Source organism: Colletotrichum costaricense (assembly GCF_030867565.1).
Source record: "Colletotrichum costaricense strain IMI 309622 chromosome Unknown Scaffold_1.1, whole genome shotgun sequence".
In the NCBI taxonomy this organism is placed as follows: domain Eukaryota; kingdom Fungi; phylum Ascomycota; class Sordariomycetes; order Glomerellales; family Glomerellaceae; genus Colletotrichum; species Colletotrichum costaricense.
In genome coordinates this window covers 3,626,552-3,641,041 of record NW_026848230.1, presented here as the reverse complement: position 1 = coordinate 3,641,041, position 14,490 = coordinate 3,626,552, and the positions used below count along the sequence as shown (strand labels likewise).

Below are 14,490 nucleotides of genomic sequence, written 5' to 3'. Positions count from 1 at the left end.
CCTCGACTTCGCCCTGTGACTGACAGCGCTGGCCAACGAGATGATGCTTATCAGATGAATTATGGGCAGCTTGGAGGCGAGGTGGCAGGTCGAGAAAAGGAAGAAACAAGCGCGACCGAATGCCACTTAAGTTCTCGGCCAGGTGACTACGGCAGCAGGGGCAGATATTGCGTGTCTTTGAGAGATGGCTAACAAAATCACTGCCCAACGTTGGGTGGCCATGGAACTCTCGAGACCCTTGAAAAAATTCAAGATCAGAGCTCGACAGACTTTTTCTTCTCTCACCGGGCCCAGCGGACGGGTAAGATGCGGTCAAGATGCAAGGAAAATGTCTGTTGTAGGTGTTCTCGACTCGTGCGGGATGGGTCAAGCAGACAAGGGGAGAGCCTGCAGACGTTGGTTGATCTCTTTACCATGGGGGAAGACTGCATCCAATTAGAAAAGAATCAGAAACCGGAGCTTAGACTGCGACATATCCACAAGCTAAGCGATGCCGCCATGTATGTTCCGCAACCGATGAGTGGCAAAGAGTTGTGTTTTTAGTTAAAGAAAGCTCAGGACGGGCTGAACCCGACAGTCGGGTAGGTATGGTGATGGTACCACTTGTGCTCAGGACGTTGGGTACGACTCGACCAAACTGAAAACGCCCAACTAACTGGTTGCATCGAGTGCCGAGTGTCGAGTGTCGAGTCGGATCAGGTCTGTACAACATCGGGGGCGTTGGTCGCTTTGCCCCGTTGCAGCTTGCGTTGCGTGCCCTAGGCCCTGGCTATGTTGCGCAGTACCTTGACTAGCCAGGGAATAAGTCTCCCACGGGGCGTCGGTGGACTTGGCCATTGGGCCATCGGTACGGAGTAGAGAACTAGAACATGTCGTAGATGGATTGCTCGATGAAAGACGGCCGGGTCAGCAACGTCCAGGGGATATCGGGTTTCTGTTCTTGCTAAGAGATGAGGTCAGCTTTCGGGTCTTGACAGATTGTATCCGTTTGTTCGACTCCGTTCAGACCTGACTGGAGGCACTTGAGATAAAGTAAAGAGTCCCCACTGGCTTTCCCGGTGGCTAGTGACGATATGATGGCATGCGTCAACGAGAGAGCAAGGTATGATTGGTTCTGCCGGGACCTCTCAGTAAGGCAAGCCGGTGTGGTGGACTTGGGGGATCCTTCAGATGGAAATTCTCACAGGGTATGGAGTATCGCACGCCAATTCTTGGCCATGAAGGTGAGGAAAAGTGTCTTAGCTGATGGCAGACGGCAGGGGTTACGAGTGAAGAGGGGAGACTGCGATCTGAGCTTCTTATCGATAAAGGTAGATTGGACAGTCCTTATCTTATCTCAGAGGCATCTCCCAGTTCATTTTTATGGAATGGAAATGCCTGAATGCGCCCAGAACGGGCTTGGAAGACGAGCCCAGTCAGTTGTGAAATGTCTCGATGCCAGCCAGGCACATGAAAAAGGCTGCAATATTTATGAGTCGATATGACCGCATGCGATAAAAGCTTCATTACTGGCTATTTGACGGATAGTGTTTGTTGGCGATTTGATTCACTCGTAACTAGGTGGTACCTTGGTTTGTAAGGTCTTGCTTGATACAGAGGCGATGTTTCCGTACCTTACATAATGTGTACTTCGTACATACGGGTGGTCAAAGGAACCCTTGGAAGGATGGAGAGCAATATCATGATGGTCTACAGGCTGAGATGGCATCTTCATCTCATGTCGCTCAGACAAACCGGAGGCTCGGTAATCATCAAAGTGAGGTCTTGTCTCTTTGGGTTTCTGGAGACTTATTAACATGACTGAGATGATTTGACTGTTCTTCACCGATTGTTCTCTCTCAGTCGCTTTCCCCTCCCTCACCCCGGTTCCGAACTCCATGTTCCACCCCCACCATCTGCCGTCACCAATTGCGGTCGGCGACTCGGTCGCATCAGCTGCTTGTCGCATTCAAGTTCTCTCCCGCCGTGTTGCGCCCAACAACCCCATCAATGACGTCCTCAGCTCCTTGTAGTGCGGATTCGGGCCAAGGTACCTTGCTTCACCTCACCTTTGCGCTGTTCGACGTGTATGTACACACAGAGAGAGAGAGAGAGGGCCCTGATTGATTCAATCAATTCCTTACCTTCATTGCCGCAACTCTCGACTTTCGACTCGAACTGAGACGCCACTTCTCTGATTGCCCTGTTCCATTCCCCGCCATCCGTCCATCCATCCATCCCATTGCCTTGTGCATCCCATCAACCCCCATCCCATCCCATCCCATCCTGCCCCCCTCTGCATCCGCATCACCTCGCTCGACCTCGCCGTGTCTTGCACCTTCTTCCCGGTTCTTACTTACCTTAGCAGCCACCTTCCTGCGTTGGCTCACCCTCAGCAATACCTTGCCTCCTCCAATCAGAGCTTCGTGCCTTGCCTTGCAGATACCTCACCATCACCCCAATCCCGCCAACCTCCTCTACCTCTATCTAACACGACAGATACCTAATTACCACCCTTTACATGAACGCCAGCCGCCAGCGTCACCCCGACTACCGAACCTCGTCATCTTCCGGTCGCTCCCCATATCATCCAAGCTCAGACCACGCCTACCCGTACCTAAAGACTTCGTATCGCGATCGGTCTTGCTCGACTCATCCCCAGCTGTCCGTTTTCTCTCGACACTGCACGCTGTCCACATACACTACAGGGAATAATCCAAAGTCGCACTCCATATTTCTACCAATCACCCGCGCTCCTGCTTCACCCGCTCGCGCCTTCCGTCTTGGCCACCTAGGCGCAACAACATCACCGCCCTCCGGATTTCATTCAGCTCGATTCACCAACACAACCACGAACAATAACAGCAGCGAGACTACCTTGGCTTTCCTCACGAGGACGCAATCGCCTGATCACGTCGCAGCCACGAGCCACAAGCCATAACCAAACACTCCACTTGGCTCTCGAGAACACCACAATCACGACAACCGTCGACGTTAGGATATCGCGCAAGTCTAAGGGGTCCCCAAACACAAACGACCCTGTCGCATCCCATCTCAACACAGCGCAACACATCTGATGAATCGCTGTCGCAGACCCGCGTGCTGCTAGTAACTGGACGCACCTTAGATCCAGTTACACACTTTCTCTTTGCTCCTCCGTGGAGCCTGTCGCCACGCTCTCGGTCGCCATCGCACATCGACGCTGCCGCTGCGCCCCTCTCGCAAAATCCCGCTCGTCATTTTTGGTCTTCACTCCCCCGCCTCGACCTCTCCGGCTCGTGTCTCTTGACCTTCTCCCTCACCCCACCAAACTACTGCCAACGACCGGCAGCCCGACTTGTTCGACTGTCATCTTCTCGCGGGGACTACCTGCATCGACTGTCAAGTTGTCTGATATCATACCAATCGAGGCGCGAGGCTAGCCATCACAGACGGGAATAGCGGATTGACACTGCGCACAGCTGCTTCAAGTCGCTGCGCTGCAATCGGACACCCGAGTTTAGTCTGCTCACCACAGGACGAAGCATCACCAATCCAAGGCCGTCACAGCGGCGCGCACCGCCGCCCTCGAACTGCCAGTCTGGACCCTCGAGCTCGACTTATCCCCCCAACTTGTCCCCCACACTACCCGACCCGGACGACACCTCGCATTCCAGCTTGCACATTCCACACAGCCCATCATGAACGGCACTCAACAGACCCAAGACGCTGTCGCACAAGAGCCATTGCAGCCAGCAGCCGCCAATGCTAATGCTGCTGCGAACGCCAATGGTTCGTCGACGGCGGCTAAGAAGCGCAAGAAGGAGAGTCTGAAGCCCATTATTACCACCGAGACACCACCGTAAGTTTGACCAAGAAAATTTTCCTTTTCTTTTCTTGTCTTTTGCTTTGCTCTGCCCTGCACTCTTCATGCCGCATTGTTGTTTTATTTCCGTTACCGTTGATGGCGGGGAAGTTGCAAATTGCTGGTTTTCATTACCTCAATTTTGTTGCCATTTAGCGCCCCAAGCTTCATTTACACAGGACATTATCACCCTTTCAACATCCTCCACCATCCACACTGTTACCCCTCTATCCTGTCTTAAAAGCGCCGCGCCCGGTGCCGCACGTTCTTCCCTGCGCTCCATCCGTATGGCGGGGCGAAGTACGGGGGGCCAAGCAACACAGACCAGGCGAGTTTGAGCCTGTCAAGTCCGACAGGCCCTGTCCAAGTCCAATTCAGTCCAGTCCAGTCCGGTTCAGTTCAGTTCATATCCAGTTCAGTTCGGCCCAGTCCGATTTGGCACACGGCACAGCGAAAGCAGAGGGCAGTGTCCAGTCAATGTGCCCAGCACCGCGCCGCGCAGTTTGTCTCACACCCGGGCATCTGGACATATGCAGAGCAACGGACCGCCTTCGAAAGATGCTGCGACAGCACTGTCAAAGACGTGGAAGAAGAGCACGATGAGACGACAGACAACGAATAGATGCTCAGGGGGTCCATCCAGTGGGACCAACGCTGATACCCGACGACATGGTGGCTCTGGATTGGATGTTACCGTTGCCGTTGCACAGGGAAGCCATTGGCCGAACCCAAGATGGACGTTTGTTTGGCGCGCTGAACGTCAGCCAGAAAGAATGGACGGCTCCTCCACACCGCAGATATTACGGGTCGCCAGCTGTCGCCACCACCGCCCGGTAGCTCAGCAGCAGCAGCGTCAGCAGCAGCATCACCACAACCCTAGAAGCGTAGCAAGCACTTGGAAGTTGGCGGTGCATGTTGTTGATATGCCTCGTACTGCGCTCCGCCTGTGCGACGGCAGATACCGGAACGTTTTGGAGGAGAGATGGCCAAGACTGCGCTCCATGCTGCGCAAAGCATCATACTTAGTGGTGGTGGTGGCATGTTGGCATACTAGGTGCGCCGACCGGCGCGGGAACGTTTCTGGCGCCACCACTTTGACGAGCGAGACATGACCGTCACCGTCATCGGTCATCTTCAACAGGACTAACTGGACTCAACTGAACTGGACTGGTTTGGTCTGCTTTGCATTTGACAGACGCACTTGACTGTGAATATTCACTGTTGGAGACTAGAGGTCGGCATACCAAGCTGGTATCATCCTCACATGGTGGTCTGAGAGAGGTATCACGAATCCTCAACTCGCTCACCCAACACCCCAACTACCAAGTTGTGGCTTGGGGGTAGGTGCAGGCGCGGTAAAGGTATCCCAGTGCCATGCTTGCTTGCTTGTTGGTGGCACTGGCAGGTTGTTGTTGCTGCTGCTGCTGACGCGACTGCGAATACAACCTGAACCCGACGGGAGGACGATCTGCTCTGGCTTTGAGGTGGGCAGTCCCCGCTGACCCTCACCGTCCACCCTGACCCTGAGGTGACGCTACCCGACCCTGGCCCAAGTGGCCCAGGCCTGGGATTCTTATTGCGTCGCCAGACCACCTTCTGACCCCCCGTTCCTGGCCTGCTGTTCCCGCCCGTTCTCCTCACTCACATCACTGACCCCTCCTCTCCTCTCATTACCTGCTTTTTTCTTGCTACCTTACCGACTGGGGGTGCCCTTTCTGTGCCTTATCCGTCCAGAGTGTCCCGCTTCCAGTGCCTTTTAGTTGGGGATACCGGAGACAGAGAGAGAGAGAGAGTGTGTGTGTGAGAAAGAGAGAGGAACACAGAACACACAAGAAACGAGCAGCAGCACCAACGGCACGCACGCATTGTATCTTTCCTACGTACCTGCCTTACGGATACCTGCCTCTTAAAAAAAAAACCTTCTTTGCTCACTACCTACCTACCTTATCGGCCTTAACCACGCTGGCCTGCTGTTCTTATTTTTTATTTGCCTTTTTTCTTGCTGGCTGAACACATCCCGCGCCTCACCCGCCGCCTCGCCTCGCCTCGACCGCTTTCCACCTACCATCCTTTCCCTCCCATCCATCTTCCCTTTTCAACCTTTTCTTTATCCACCCTAGTCGGCCTTCGACTGGACTTGCCGCTGTCACTTCATTCTACCTTTTCACTTTCCCATGTTGTGAACGGCACCAGTTTCGCACTGGATCTTGTCCTGGCTATCATTTCTGCCAAATTTCCCTTTTTTCCGCTTGTTGTTTCGATCTTTCCCATCGCTCGGTCCTCGGCTTGTTCGATCCTCTTTTTCGATCCATTCCTTTCTTTGCTATAGGACTGTTCGCGCCGGATGCGCAATGTTGCAAACATGAGCTTCCTAAAGACAAGGTTTCTGCTCTTCCTTCTCCTCCCGTTGTCGCATTCCGTGGCCCGTCTGGCGGCTGCGAAATCTTTGCCCACCGACCTGCTATTCTCCACCCCCGCCATTTCAATCACAGACACGACGCCGCTTGTTGCCAATTTGCGCGCCATGACCTGAACCACTGCTACACAGACTGGCACTTGCGACATTGAAGCTAACTCCTTTTCCTCTGATAGAACCCATCAATTGTCCGCTGCCATGCAGAACTCGCCGACTTCGACATCATCAGGCGAAGACCCCGCCGAGAACACAGCCGATGAGGAGGATTCCGAGGATTACTGCAAGGGCGGCTACCACCCCGTCCAGATTGGTGAAAAGTTCAAGGACGGAAAGTACACCATCGTGCGCAAGCTTGGATGGGGCCATTTCTCCACCGTCTGGCTTTCTAGAGACAACAACTCTGGCAAGCATGTCGCCTTGAAGGTTGTTCGCTCTGCCGCGCACTACACCGAGACCGCCATCGACGAAATCAAGCTCCTCAACAAGATTGTCCAGGCCAAGCCAGACCACCCCGGCCGCAAGCATGTGGTCAGCTTGCTCGACTCCTTTGAACACAAAGGTCCCAACGGCACACACGTCTGCATGGTGTTCGAAGTTTTGGGCGAGAACCTCTTGGGTCTCATTAAGAAATGGAATCACCGAGGTATCCCTACGGCTTTGGTCAAGCAAATCACGAAGCAAGTGCTGCTCGGCCTCGACTACCTACATCGCGAATGTGGCATTATCCACACCGATTTGAAGCCCGAGAACGTCCTCATCGAAATTGGTGACGTTGAACAGATTGTCAAGAAGGTCGTTAAGAGCGAACCTGGCGACAAAGAGAACAACAGAAACGGTCGCAGGAGGAGACGCACTCTCATCACAGGCAGCCAGCCGCTACCGTCTCCTCTGAATGCTAGCTTCAACCACAACAACCTCTTCCCTAGCACCAACTCCAGCCTCAGCCAAGTGCTACACGAAGGTACTCGTCCCCTCTCAACACCGCCACTTCGTTCAAAACGGGCCTATCGCCCCACGGACTCTTCTACTCCCATCATGTTCTGCTTAGCGACCGCATGCTGACTCTTGCTGCGATTTTAGATGGCAAGACATCTAGCAACGCTTCCCCCAAGCGCGACGCTGACCAAAAGACGCGCGAAAAGACAGCGTGAGCATTACCCCACCTGGCCAAATAGTAGAAGAGGTTCATCTGATACTGACCGCTCTTTCTCACCACAGTGATCTCCTCACAAAGGAAGTTTCCGGCATTTCACTCGACAAGACCAACTCACCATCTTCAGGGGATAAGCGCAAGGCGGATGATGCGCATGCATTCGATGTTATCAGCGTCAAGATTGCGGATTTGGGCAACGCCTGTTGGGTCAACCACCACTTTACCAATGATATCCAGACCCGGCAGTATCGGTCGCCTGAGGTCATTCTGGGCGCGAAATGGGGCGCCAGTACCGATGTTTGGAGTATGGCAGCAATGGTAAGCATGACCTACTCAGTGCTATACCCATCTGGGTCGTAGCAGGTACTTTTGATCTTTTCCATCTAACGATAAACTCTCAGGTTTTCGAACTCATCACAGGAGATTACCTCTTTGACCCTCAATCCGGAACCAAGTATGGAAAGGACGACGACCACATTGCACAGATTATCGAGCTTTTGGGACCCTTCCCCAAGTCACTTTGCCTGTCTGGCAAGTGGTCCCAAGAGATTTTCAACCGAAAAGGCGAACTGCGAAATATTCACCGCTTGCGCCACTGGGCTCTGACAGACGTCCTCCGTGAGAAATATCATTTCAAAGAGGAGGAGGGAAAGCGCATTGCCGATTTCCTCACGCCCATGCTTGAGCTGGTACCTGAGAAGCGTGCCAATGCTGGAGGTATGGCTGGGCATGTGTGGCTCGACGACACGCCGGGAATGAAGGGTGTGCGAATCAATGGGCTCGAGGTTGGCAGCCGAGGCGAGGGCATCGATGGCTGGGCGACTGAGGTGCGGAAACGGTAGGGAGAGTCAGAAACGATGACCGCTTTGAATGCAGGGGTGCCACCAAAGATATTAACGTAATTTATTTGAACGGTCACGGGCTCCCACTCCCCCTGCATTGCATCATCAGCATTTCTGCATCTTTGTCGCCAGCGTTGTTGTACCCTGACTTTGGCTTGATGTTCGCAACCTTTTTATAGCACAATGCGCGAGGTTCCGCTCCTTGCAAGTGCCTAACACAGAAGCGCTTTGTTCGCTGCTATACACCCAAAACTTACAACTTGATGAAAGTACTGCAATTGACAGAGGGGAAGGAGAGGATGATGATCGAGGGAGGAGGTAAAGAAGGAAGGAAAGGAGAGGAAAGCAAAGGAAAATGGAAGGCAATGGGGGGGGTGCATATAAGGGATGGAGAAAGCCAGGCCATAAGTGGTGAAGCATAAACAGAGTTTGACGGTTTTTGTCGGACACAATGAATAGAATCTAGGAGAATAGGAAAGGATGGGACAAATGGGAAGCTCTTACCCTACAATGAACATACATGATTTGTGTGCCGCGAACCATTGTCGGGTTTCCTTTTTTTTCTCTTTTTTTTTTCCAACAAGTAATGTGTGCCTCGAACGCACGCCTGTGATTTGTAAGTGCTATCTTGATGATGGATGTACTCTGATGGAGAAGGAGATGGAGAGAGACGTATGTTCAATGGAAGGAGGTGATGCGATGTTCAGAGGCAGTCGCATGGGCGTTCCTTTCCTTCATCTTGCTTCAATGCGCTGGATCCTGAGTACCTGGATGAACTTCAATGTGAGCCACGCCACACCCTTCTTGACGTATACCTACTTTTGTGCAGGGCTTGAACAGAAATATCTGGTGATGTCTCACAATGCCAGAATCGGAAAAAAACTAAGGCCTCTTTACTCAGTTCCTTGAAATGTTTGCATTCTTCTTGTCTCGATTCCTAAAAAATCTCTTGCTTGTCACAGCCCTCGTCCCCGGAACGCCAGTTTGATGCTCAAATAATACAAGTGTTGAGCTCTTCTTTTTCATCAAGCCCAGTGAAGGAAAATCATCGCCCCTCTCCCGGGACCCCATGTTGGCTAATCTCCAGCCTATCCTGGCAGCTACTATGCCCTCTTTGTTGCCTTACCGCTTCTTGCGGTTCTGAGTCATCTTTCGGAACGCCTCTAGACCACCAGCACCGATGGGACGATGCTCGGGCGCCCGCGAGACATCGTAGGTGCTCTTGGGCGCGATGGTGTAGCTGTCGGGGAGACCGCCGGGACGGGCACGGTTCGACGTGGCGACGGGTGCGAGCATGGCCTCGCGCTCCAATTCTCTGGCGGATTGGGACGGGCGCTGCGTGAGGGTGAACTGGGAACTTCCAGCCTGGCGCTGGGACATCTTGAGAGCTCTGGAGTGACATTGTTAGCATTGTAAGTAGAAGGCGATTCATGATTATGACGTACTCATAGTCGAACTCGCGCGTCTCAACGTGGCGCTTCTTGTAGTCGTCGGTCCGCTTGAGGATCGGTCGGCTCCAATCACCCAGAAGACGCTCGGCCATGCGCTTGATGCTGGGTTCAGGTCTCTTGGATCGGGTGTAAAAGTAGACAACCTTTCCGATGCCACTGCTCAGCAAAGTCTCCTTCTCAATTGGGAGTCTGATAAGAGTAGTGAAAATATCGCGCTGGATATTGTATGCCGGAAGACTGCCGTCGTTCAAAGGTTCGAGGAAGAACTTGACGTGCTGAAGGAAGTTGGTATCGGGATCGAGGATGGCGTGCTGGATGTTGTTCCTGTTCAGGAGACCGGTCACTGATGGTAAGAGCTTCAGCTTGTGAACGGCTGGCTGGCCAGCCTCGCGCGCCGTGTTGTCAGCTTCGCAAGCCTTCTCCATGGCAACCTTGAGATCGGCAATCTCCTCGTCGATTTCGTCCTCGAGGTCCTGCATTGTCCACCGTTAGCTAGCACTCCCAAGACCGCAAATAACGCGATGGCACCCACAATCTCGTCCTTCTTCTTCTTGCGCTTGGCCGGTCCCTTCATGGCCGCGTCTAACGCCCGATCAATCGCTCTCCGTCTGCGCTCCTCGGGGCTGAGATGGGACTCGTCATCAATCTCAGGCTCGGCAGGCTTGCTGGGCCGCGGCTTCCTCTCGCCGGCATCGGCCTGGCGTCTCGACTTTCTGGCCGGGCCTCTCGAATCGATATCCATATCACCAGAAACTTCGTCATCGCGTGATCTCTTCTCTCGGCGTCCTTCCTTAGGCTTCTTCGCTTTTGCGCCATCGGCAATCTTGCGCTTCGACGCCTTGAGCGTCTTGGCCACATCTTCATCAACAGCTACTGGGCGATCCTCAATATTTGCCGTCTCTGGGTCGTAGTCCTCGAACTGATCCTCGTCGATTTCTGAGAGTAAGTCGTCGTCGGAGACGTTGGCGGCATCCTCGCGGCGCTCATCATCGCGGTCGGGCGCCGGAGACTCGGGGAGGGATTCGATATCCGACATTGTGGCTGATTCAGATGCGCGCACGCTATGGAGGAGTATTCGAAGCGCGACTCTGGGGGTTGATGAGGGAGAATTAGGTTGGATTCAATGAAATGGATAGTGTAAAAAGAGCCGCCTTGCCTCGCCGTCGTCGCCCTTCGATTTTCCGATGGCCCAAGCTCAAGTCGTAAAGGAACTGGGAAGGTGTCACCAGCCACAGGGTGCCCAAATAGTGGATCGCCATCTTTGCCCAGCTGTGGCTAGTGCACGAAAATGCTCTTGGCTCACGTCGGTACGTACTCCACAAAGTCCCAAAGAGCTAAGATCGAAGCCACCGGGAGGTTCCGTTGCCTGAGGCACGGTTTGTTTACTTTGATTTCTAGAACTGTGGTTTGTTCTTGACAGCAGCTACCTCAGAATATTTCGACCCTTGGCCGCCACCCCCGGACCGATCGCGACGAGAGCTGCTAGGCACTTCCCACCCACATCACCACTTCACTTTGTCTTCCCAGATTGTCGCATGCAAAGAAGTTCACAATGGATCGCCGAACCTACGAAAGTCCCATGGAATGGGAATATCAGGACCGAGGTCCCCTAGATGCGACCAGTCCATTTTCCCACGTTGCGAGAAGTAGCAATCAGAATAGTGAGCTCACACCCCAGTCACGATATCCCAACCATCGTCATAGGTCATCCGCTGGCCTCTATTTCGAGAATGTTTACTGACTTTTCTGCCTTTACTCAGTCTTCAACTCGCCCAACAAATTTGCCACAAGCTCCAAGCCGAACCCATTCTCCAGCCCATCCAAGCCGAACCTCTTTGCGAACACCCCATCTAAGCCGCTTCCAGCTTTACCACAGACGTCTCTCTTCTCGCCTCGAATACAAAGTAGCAACACCGCGCCGCCATTCCGAAACCCTGCCTTCACTACCCCGCGCAAACCGTTCGACGAGAGCGCCTTTTCGGAAGCTTCAGGCGCAGAGACTAGCCCCGCCTTGACGGAAAATTCGGAATTTCCAGACGACACGCCCGACGTCGATCGATTCGGCGACATGAACATGGGCACCATCACTCCGTCCAAGGTCAACAAGAACCTTCGCTACGGTAAGGCTGGCCTTCAGTCATTGAAGCGCCATGTGCCCGGTAAGGGCGAGATCCCCCGAAGTGGACGAGACTACCCCGCTATAAGGAAGCGGAAGCGACACAACATGGACAGGGACGTCGGCAGCGTCCGGTTCCACGGATCACAGGATTGGGATGAGTCGGAGGAGGACTCAGACGACAGTGGATCCCGCTCGGCAGGTGCGCGTGGTGGGAAGGGCAGCAGAAAGACGAAGAAAAACCGCAGCTGGATCAGCAATCTCTTCCACACATTGGAGGAACACCCAAATGCGCCCGAGAATCTCTACCGCTGGATTCAACTTCTGATCAACTGCGCCATTGTATCGGGCTTTGTGTTCGTCTGTTGGACCATGTTCGATTCTGTGAGGTCGGATATTCGAAACGCCAACGATGCAGCTCGATTGGACATCGAGAACAGGATCACTCAGTGCCGGACGGAATACACTCTGAATGAGTGCATCAAAAAGGACCGTCCTGCTCTGAAGGCCATGTGCGATGAGTGGGCCGAGTGTATGATTCAGGACTCATCAGCCATCATGAGAGTTAGGGTCACGGTTAAGCAAATCGCCGAAATTCTCAACGAGTTTGCTGGTGCCATGCAGATGAAGGCTTGGGTAAGCAATATCTCCTACTACTATCTTATGGCAACCCAGCTAACAGTCACAGCTCTTCTTCTTTGGCGTGGTCTTCCTCAGCATCATTGCCAACAATCTTGCTCTGGGTCGCATGGCGAATAATGCCGGCCCATCCCGCCCTACACCATCACATCGCGCTTCGTCTGGCATGGCTCCCGAGCCATCAGTGATACCGGAACCCTCTCAGGCGTACATGTGGGTTCCCGTCCAGACGCCATCGCACCGCCGGCACCTGCAGTATGACAACGATGACACCGATACCGACGGTGCATCGCCGCCAAAGATGAAGGCGATCATGCCGCCTCAGACTCCTTCAGGGCGCCGTAGCCCAAGCAAGGGTGATCGCGATCGCCTGCGAAGCCCCACGAAATACGGACGAGCCCTGAGCCCCGTCAAGGGTTACTGAGACAGCAGAAGTAGGCTTACAATGAGGCTCTCAAGGATGTTTACTGTCCTACAGAGGAGTGAGCGCACACAGCAAAACAGGGGTACACAATGCATGGGATTGGAGTTGCAAGGTTTAATTGTATAAAGTACATATTCAGGAACAAGGTTTTGGGGGCCAGATGCGGCGTCATCTGGAGGCTCGGGACGAGATGGGGTGGGCTTCGGCTACTGCGTCCACTGGCGATCAGGATACGTTATTTTGCAAACACACAGAGACTCGCGGGAACTTGATCCTTGCGACTCCTCACAATGCTAAAAAGTTCATTTGTCAATACCCTTCATTGTACGACCACGAAGGCCGCATTTACTACCTACACCGAGCCCAGCTTACCGTTCGGTAAGGTACATGAGCAAGAAATCCGTATGGAGCAGCTTAGGACTTGCTCTTATCGATAATCGGGCTAGGCCCAGTTCGATTTTATGACGTCAAAGAAATGGCCTTTGGCGGAGAATTCGGCCTTGTTAGAATTTGTCCCCACTTCTAATAGACAGGACCATTCGAACTGGGGATCCCTGAATCGCGGTATCGCATTCTTTTCTAGCGCTAGAGCGGAGGAAACCCGAGTTTTTGAGGCTGAACTGCTGAAGCCTCGTAAGAATTCTCAAGGTATCTGTCCGCGGCAGATCTCAACATGACCATAATTGACTGTCCGGTAGCTACCTGTTTCATATACCTCATCCTTAGAAAGAGCGCATCCAGCTCATGCGACGGAGTATATTCCGTCACCCCTGAGCTTTGCCACCCCGAAGCATCACCTACCTGTTGGACCCCCAAAAGCTGCCCTGTTTTCGGCAGAGACACTCGCTTCCGATCAAGTTGGGGAAGTTAGAATCTGTCTCGGAGAAGAGGGGTTGGGGAACAAGCGCCGTGGAATGTTCGGCGACGATAGAGCGCGTGGGCGAGTGAACGAGCTAAGCGTTGGTCGCACAAGCCACGATGTCGCGAGCCTTTGCGCACGGCATAGATGGGATGCTTAGTGTGGCTTAATTCTTTCTTCCGGAAGTGTACTGTATTCCCGTCTCTTCGAAACGCCTCAGCATGGCGCATGTTCGGGCTGGGACTTGGGTCTCGTTCAACCGTTCAGCCCATATGTGCCCGGGACCCGGGATTGCCAGACAAGGAGCTCCATGTCATCTCGTCCTCACTGTTCTCTCTTTTCACGCGTGGATATATGTCTACGTAAGGCCCCGGAACAAAACTATACAAGACCAACGGCCTCGTTGTCTATTGGCGCGGGGGCAGCAAAAACCTAATTCTCTTCACACTTCAGACTGCTCCAGTCGGAAGAATCCATCCATCCACAACTAGCCTCGGGACGCCTAGGTAATCACGATGAGAGATATGCCAGGACACCGTCGTATCGGAGCTCCAACTTGGCAACCACCTCAGGTACCTCTGCTCTAGTGGGCAAGGGAAACCCCTGACGCAGTGAGGGTCGCCGACCAGGGTTTTTGCTAGAACGCGTTATGCTCGATGCCCCATAATCGCAGTTCAGCATCGCCAGAGTGGACTACGGCGGAGGAAAAGTTCCAGCCCGGTCTGAGATCGTGATATCGGTCTCGAGGAACCCCTTGAGGAACCCCT

At 53.5% G+C, this 14,490-nt stretch overlaps 6 protein-coding genes across 6 annotated transcripts; 4 read left to right on the top strand and 2 right to left on the bottom strand.

Moving 5' to 3' along the window:
* Nucleotides 1–3,659: 3,659 nt before the first annotated feature.
* On the top strand, nt 3,660–4,445 carry CCOS01_01259 (uncharacterized protein; the record flags this gene model as incomplete). Its single annotated transcript, XM_060449455.1, has 2 exons — nt 3,660–3,820; nt 4,253–4,445. 2 exons carry the CDS (start codon nt 3,660–3,662, stop codon nt 4,443–4,445), a joined length of 354 nt encoding a protein of 117 aa, XP_060320893.1.
* A 47-nt stretch (nt 4,446–4,492) lies between these two features.
* Nucleotides 4,493–4,660, top strand: CCOS01_01258 (uncharacterized protein; the record flags this gene model as incomplete). Its single annotated transcript, XM_060449454.1, has 1 exon — nt 4,493–4,660. The coding sequence occupies one exon, from the start codon at nt 4,493–4,495 to the stop codon at nt 4,658–4,660; it is 168 nt and encodes a 55-aa protein (XP_060320892.1).
* A 1,507-nt stretch (nt 4,661–6,167) lies between these two features.
* CCOS01_01257 (uncharacterized protein) lies at nt 6,168–8,234 on the top strand (the record flags this gene model as incomplete). The annotated part of the gene is made up of 5 exons (XM_060449453.1): nt 6,168–6,205; nt 6,416–7,200; nt 7,320–7,386; nt 7,458–7,710; nt 7,794–8,234. The coding sequence occupies 5 exons, from the start codon at nt 6,168–6,170 to the stop codon at nt 8,232–8,234; spliced, it is 1,584 nt and encodes a 527-aa protein (XP_060320891.1).
* A 212-nt stretch (nt 8,235–8,446) lies between these two features.
* On the bottom strand, nt 8,447–8,614 carry CCOS01_01256 (uncharacterized protein; the record flags this gene model as incomplete). Its single annotated transcript, XM_060449452.1, has 1 exon — nt 8,447–8,614. One exon carries the CDS (start codon nt 8,612–8,614, stop codon nt 8,447–8,449), a length of 168 nt encoding a protein of 55 aa, XP_060320890.1.
* Nucleotides 8,615–9,356: 742 nt separating this feature from the next.
* CCOS01_01255 (uncharacterized protein) lies at nt 9,357–10,721 on the bottom strand (the record flags this gene model as incomplete). The annotated part of the gene is made up of 3 exons (XM_060449451.1): nt 9,357–9,624; nt 9,680–10,158; nt 10,218–10,721. 3 exons carry the CDS (start codon nt 10,719–10,721, stop codon nt 9,357–9,359), a joined length of 1,251 nt encoding a protein of 416 aa, XP_060320889.1.
* A 516-nt stretch (nt 10,722–11,237) lies between these two features.
* On the top strand, nt 11,238–12,864 carry CCOS01_01254 (Di-sulfide bridge nucleocytoplasmic transport domain-containing protein; the record flags this gene model as incomplete). Its single annotated transcript, XM_060449450.1, has 3 exons — nt 11,238–11,346; nt 11,446–12,437; nt 12,490–12,864. The coding sequence occupies 3 exons, from the start codon at nt 11,238–11,240 to the stop codon at nt 12,862–12,864; spliced, it is 1,476 nt and encodes a 491-aa protein (XP_060320888.1).
* Nucleotides 12,865–14,490: the final 1,626 nt, after the last annotated feature.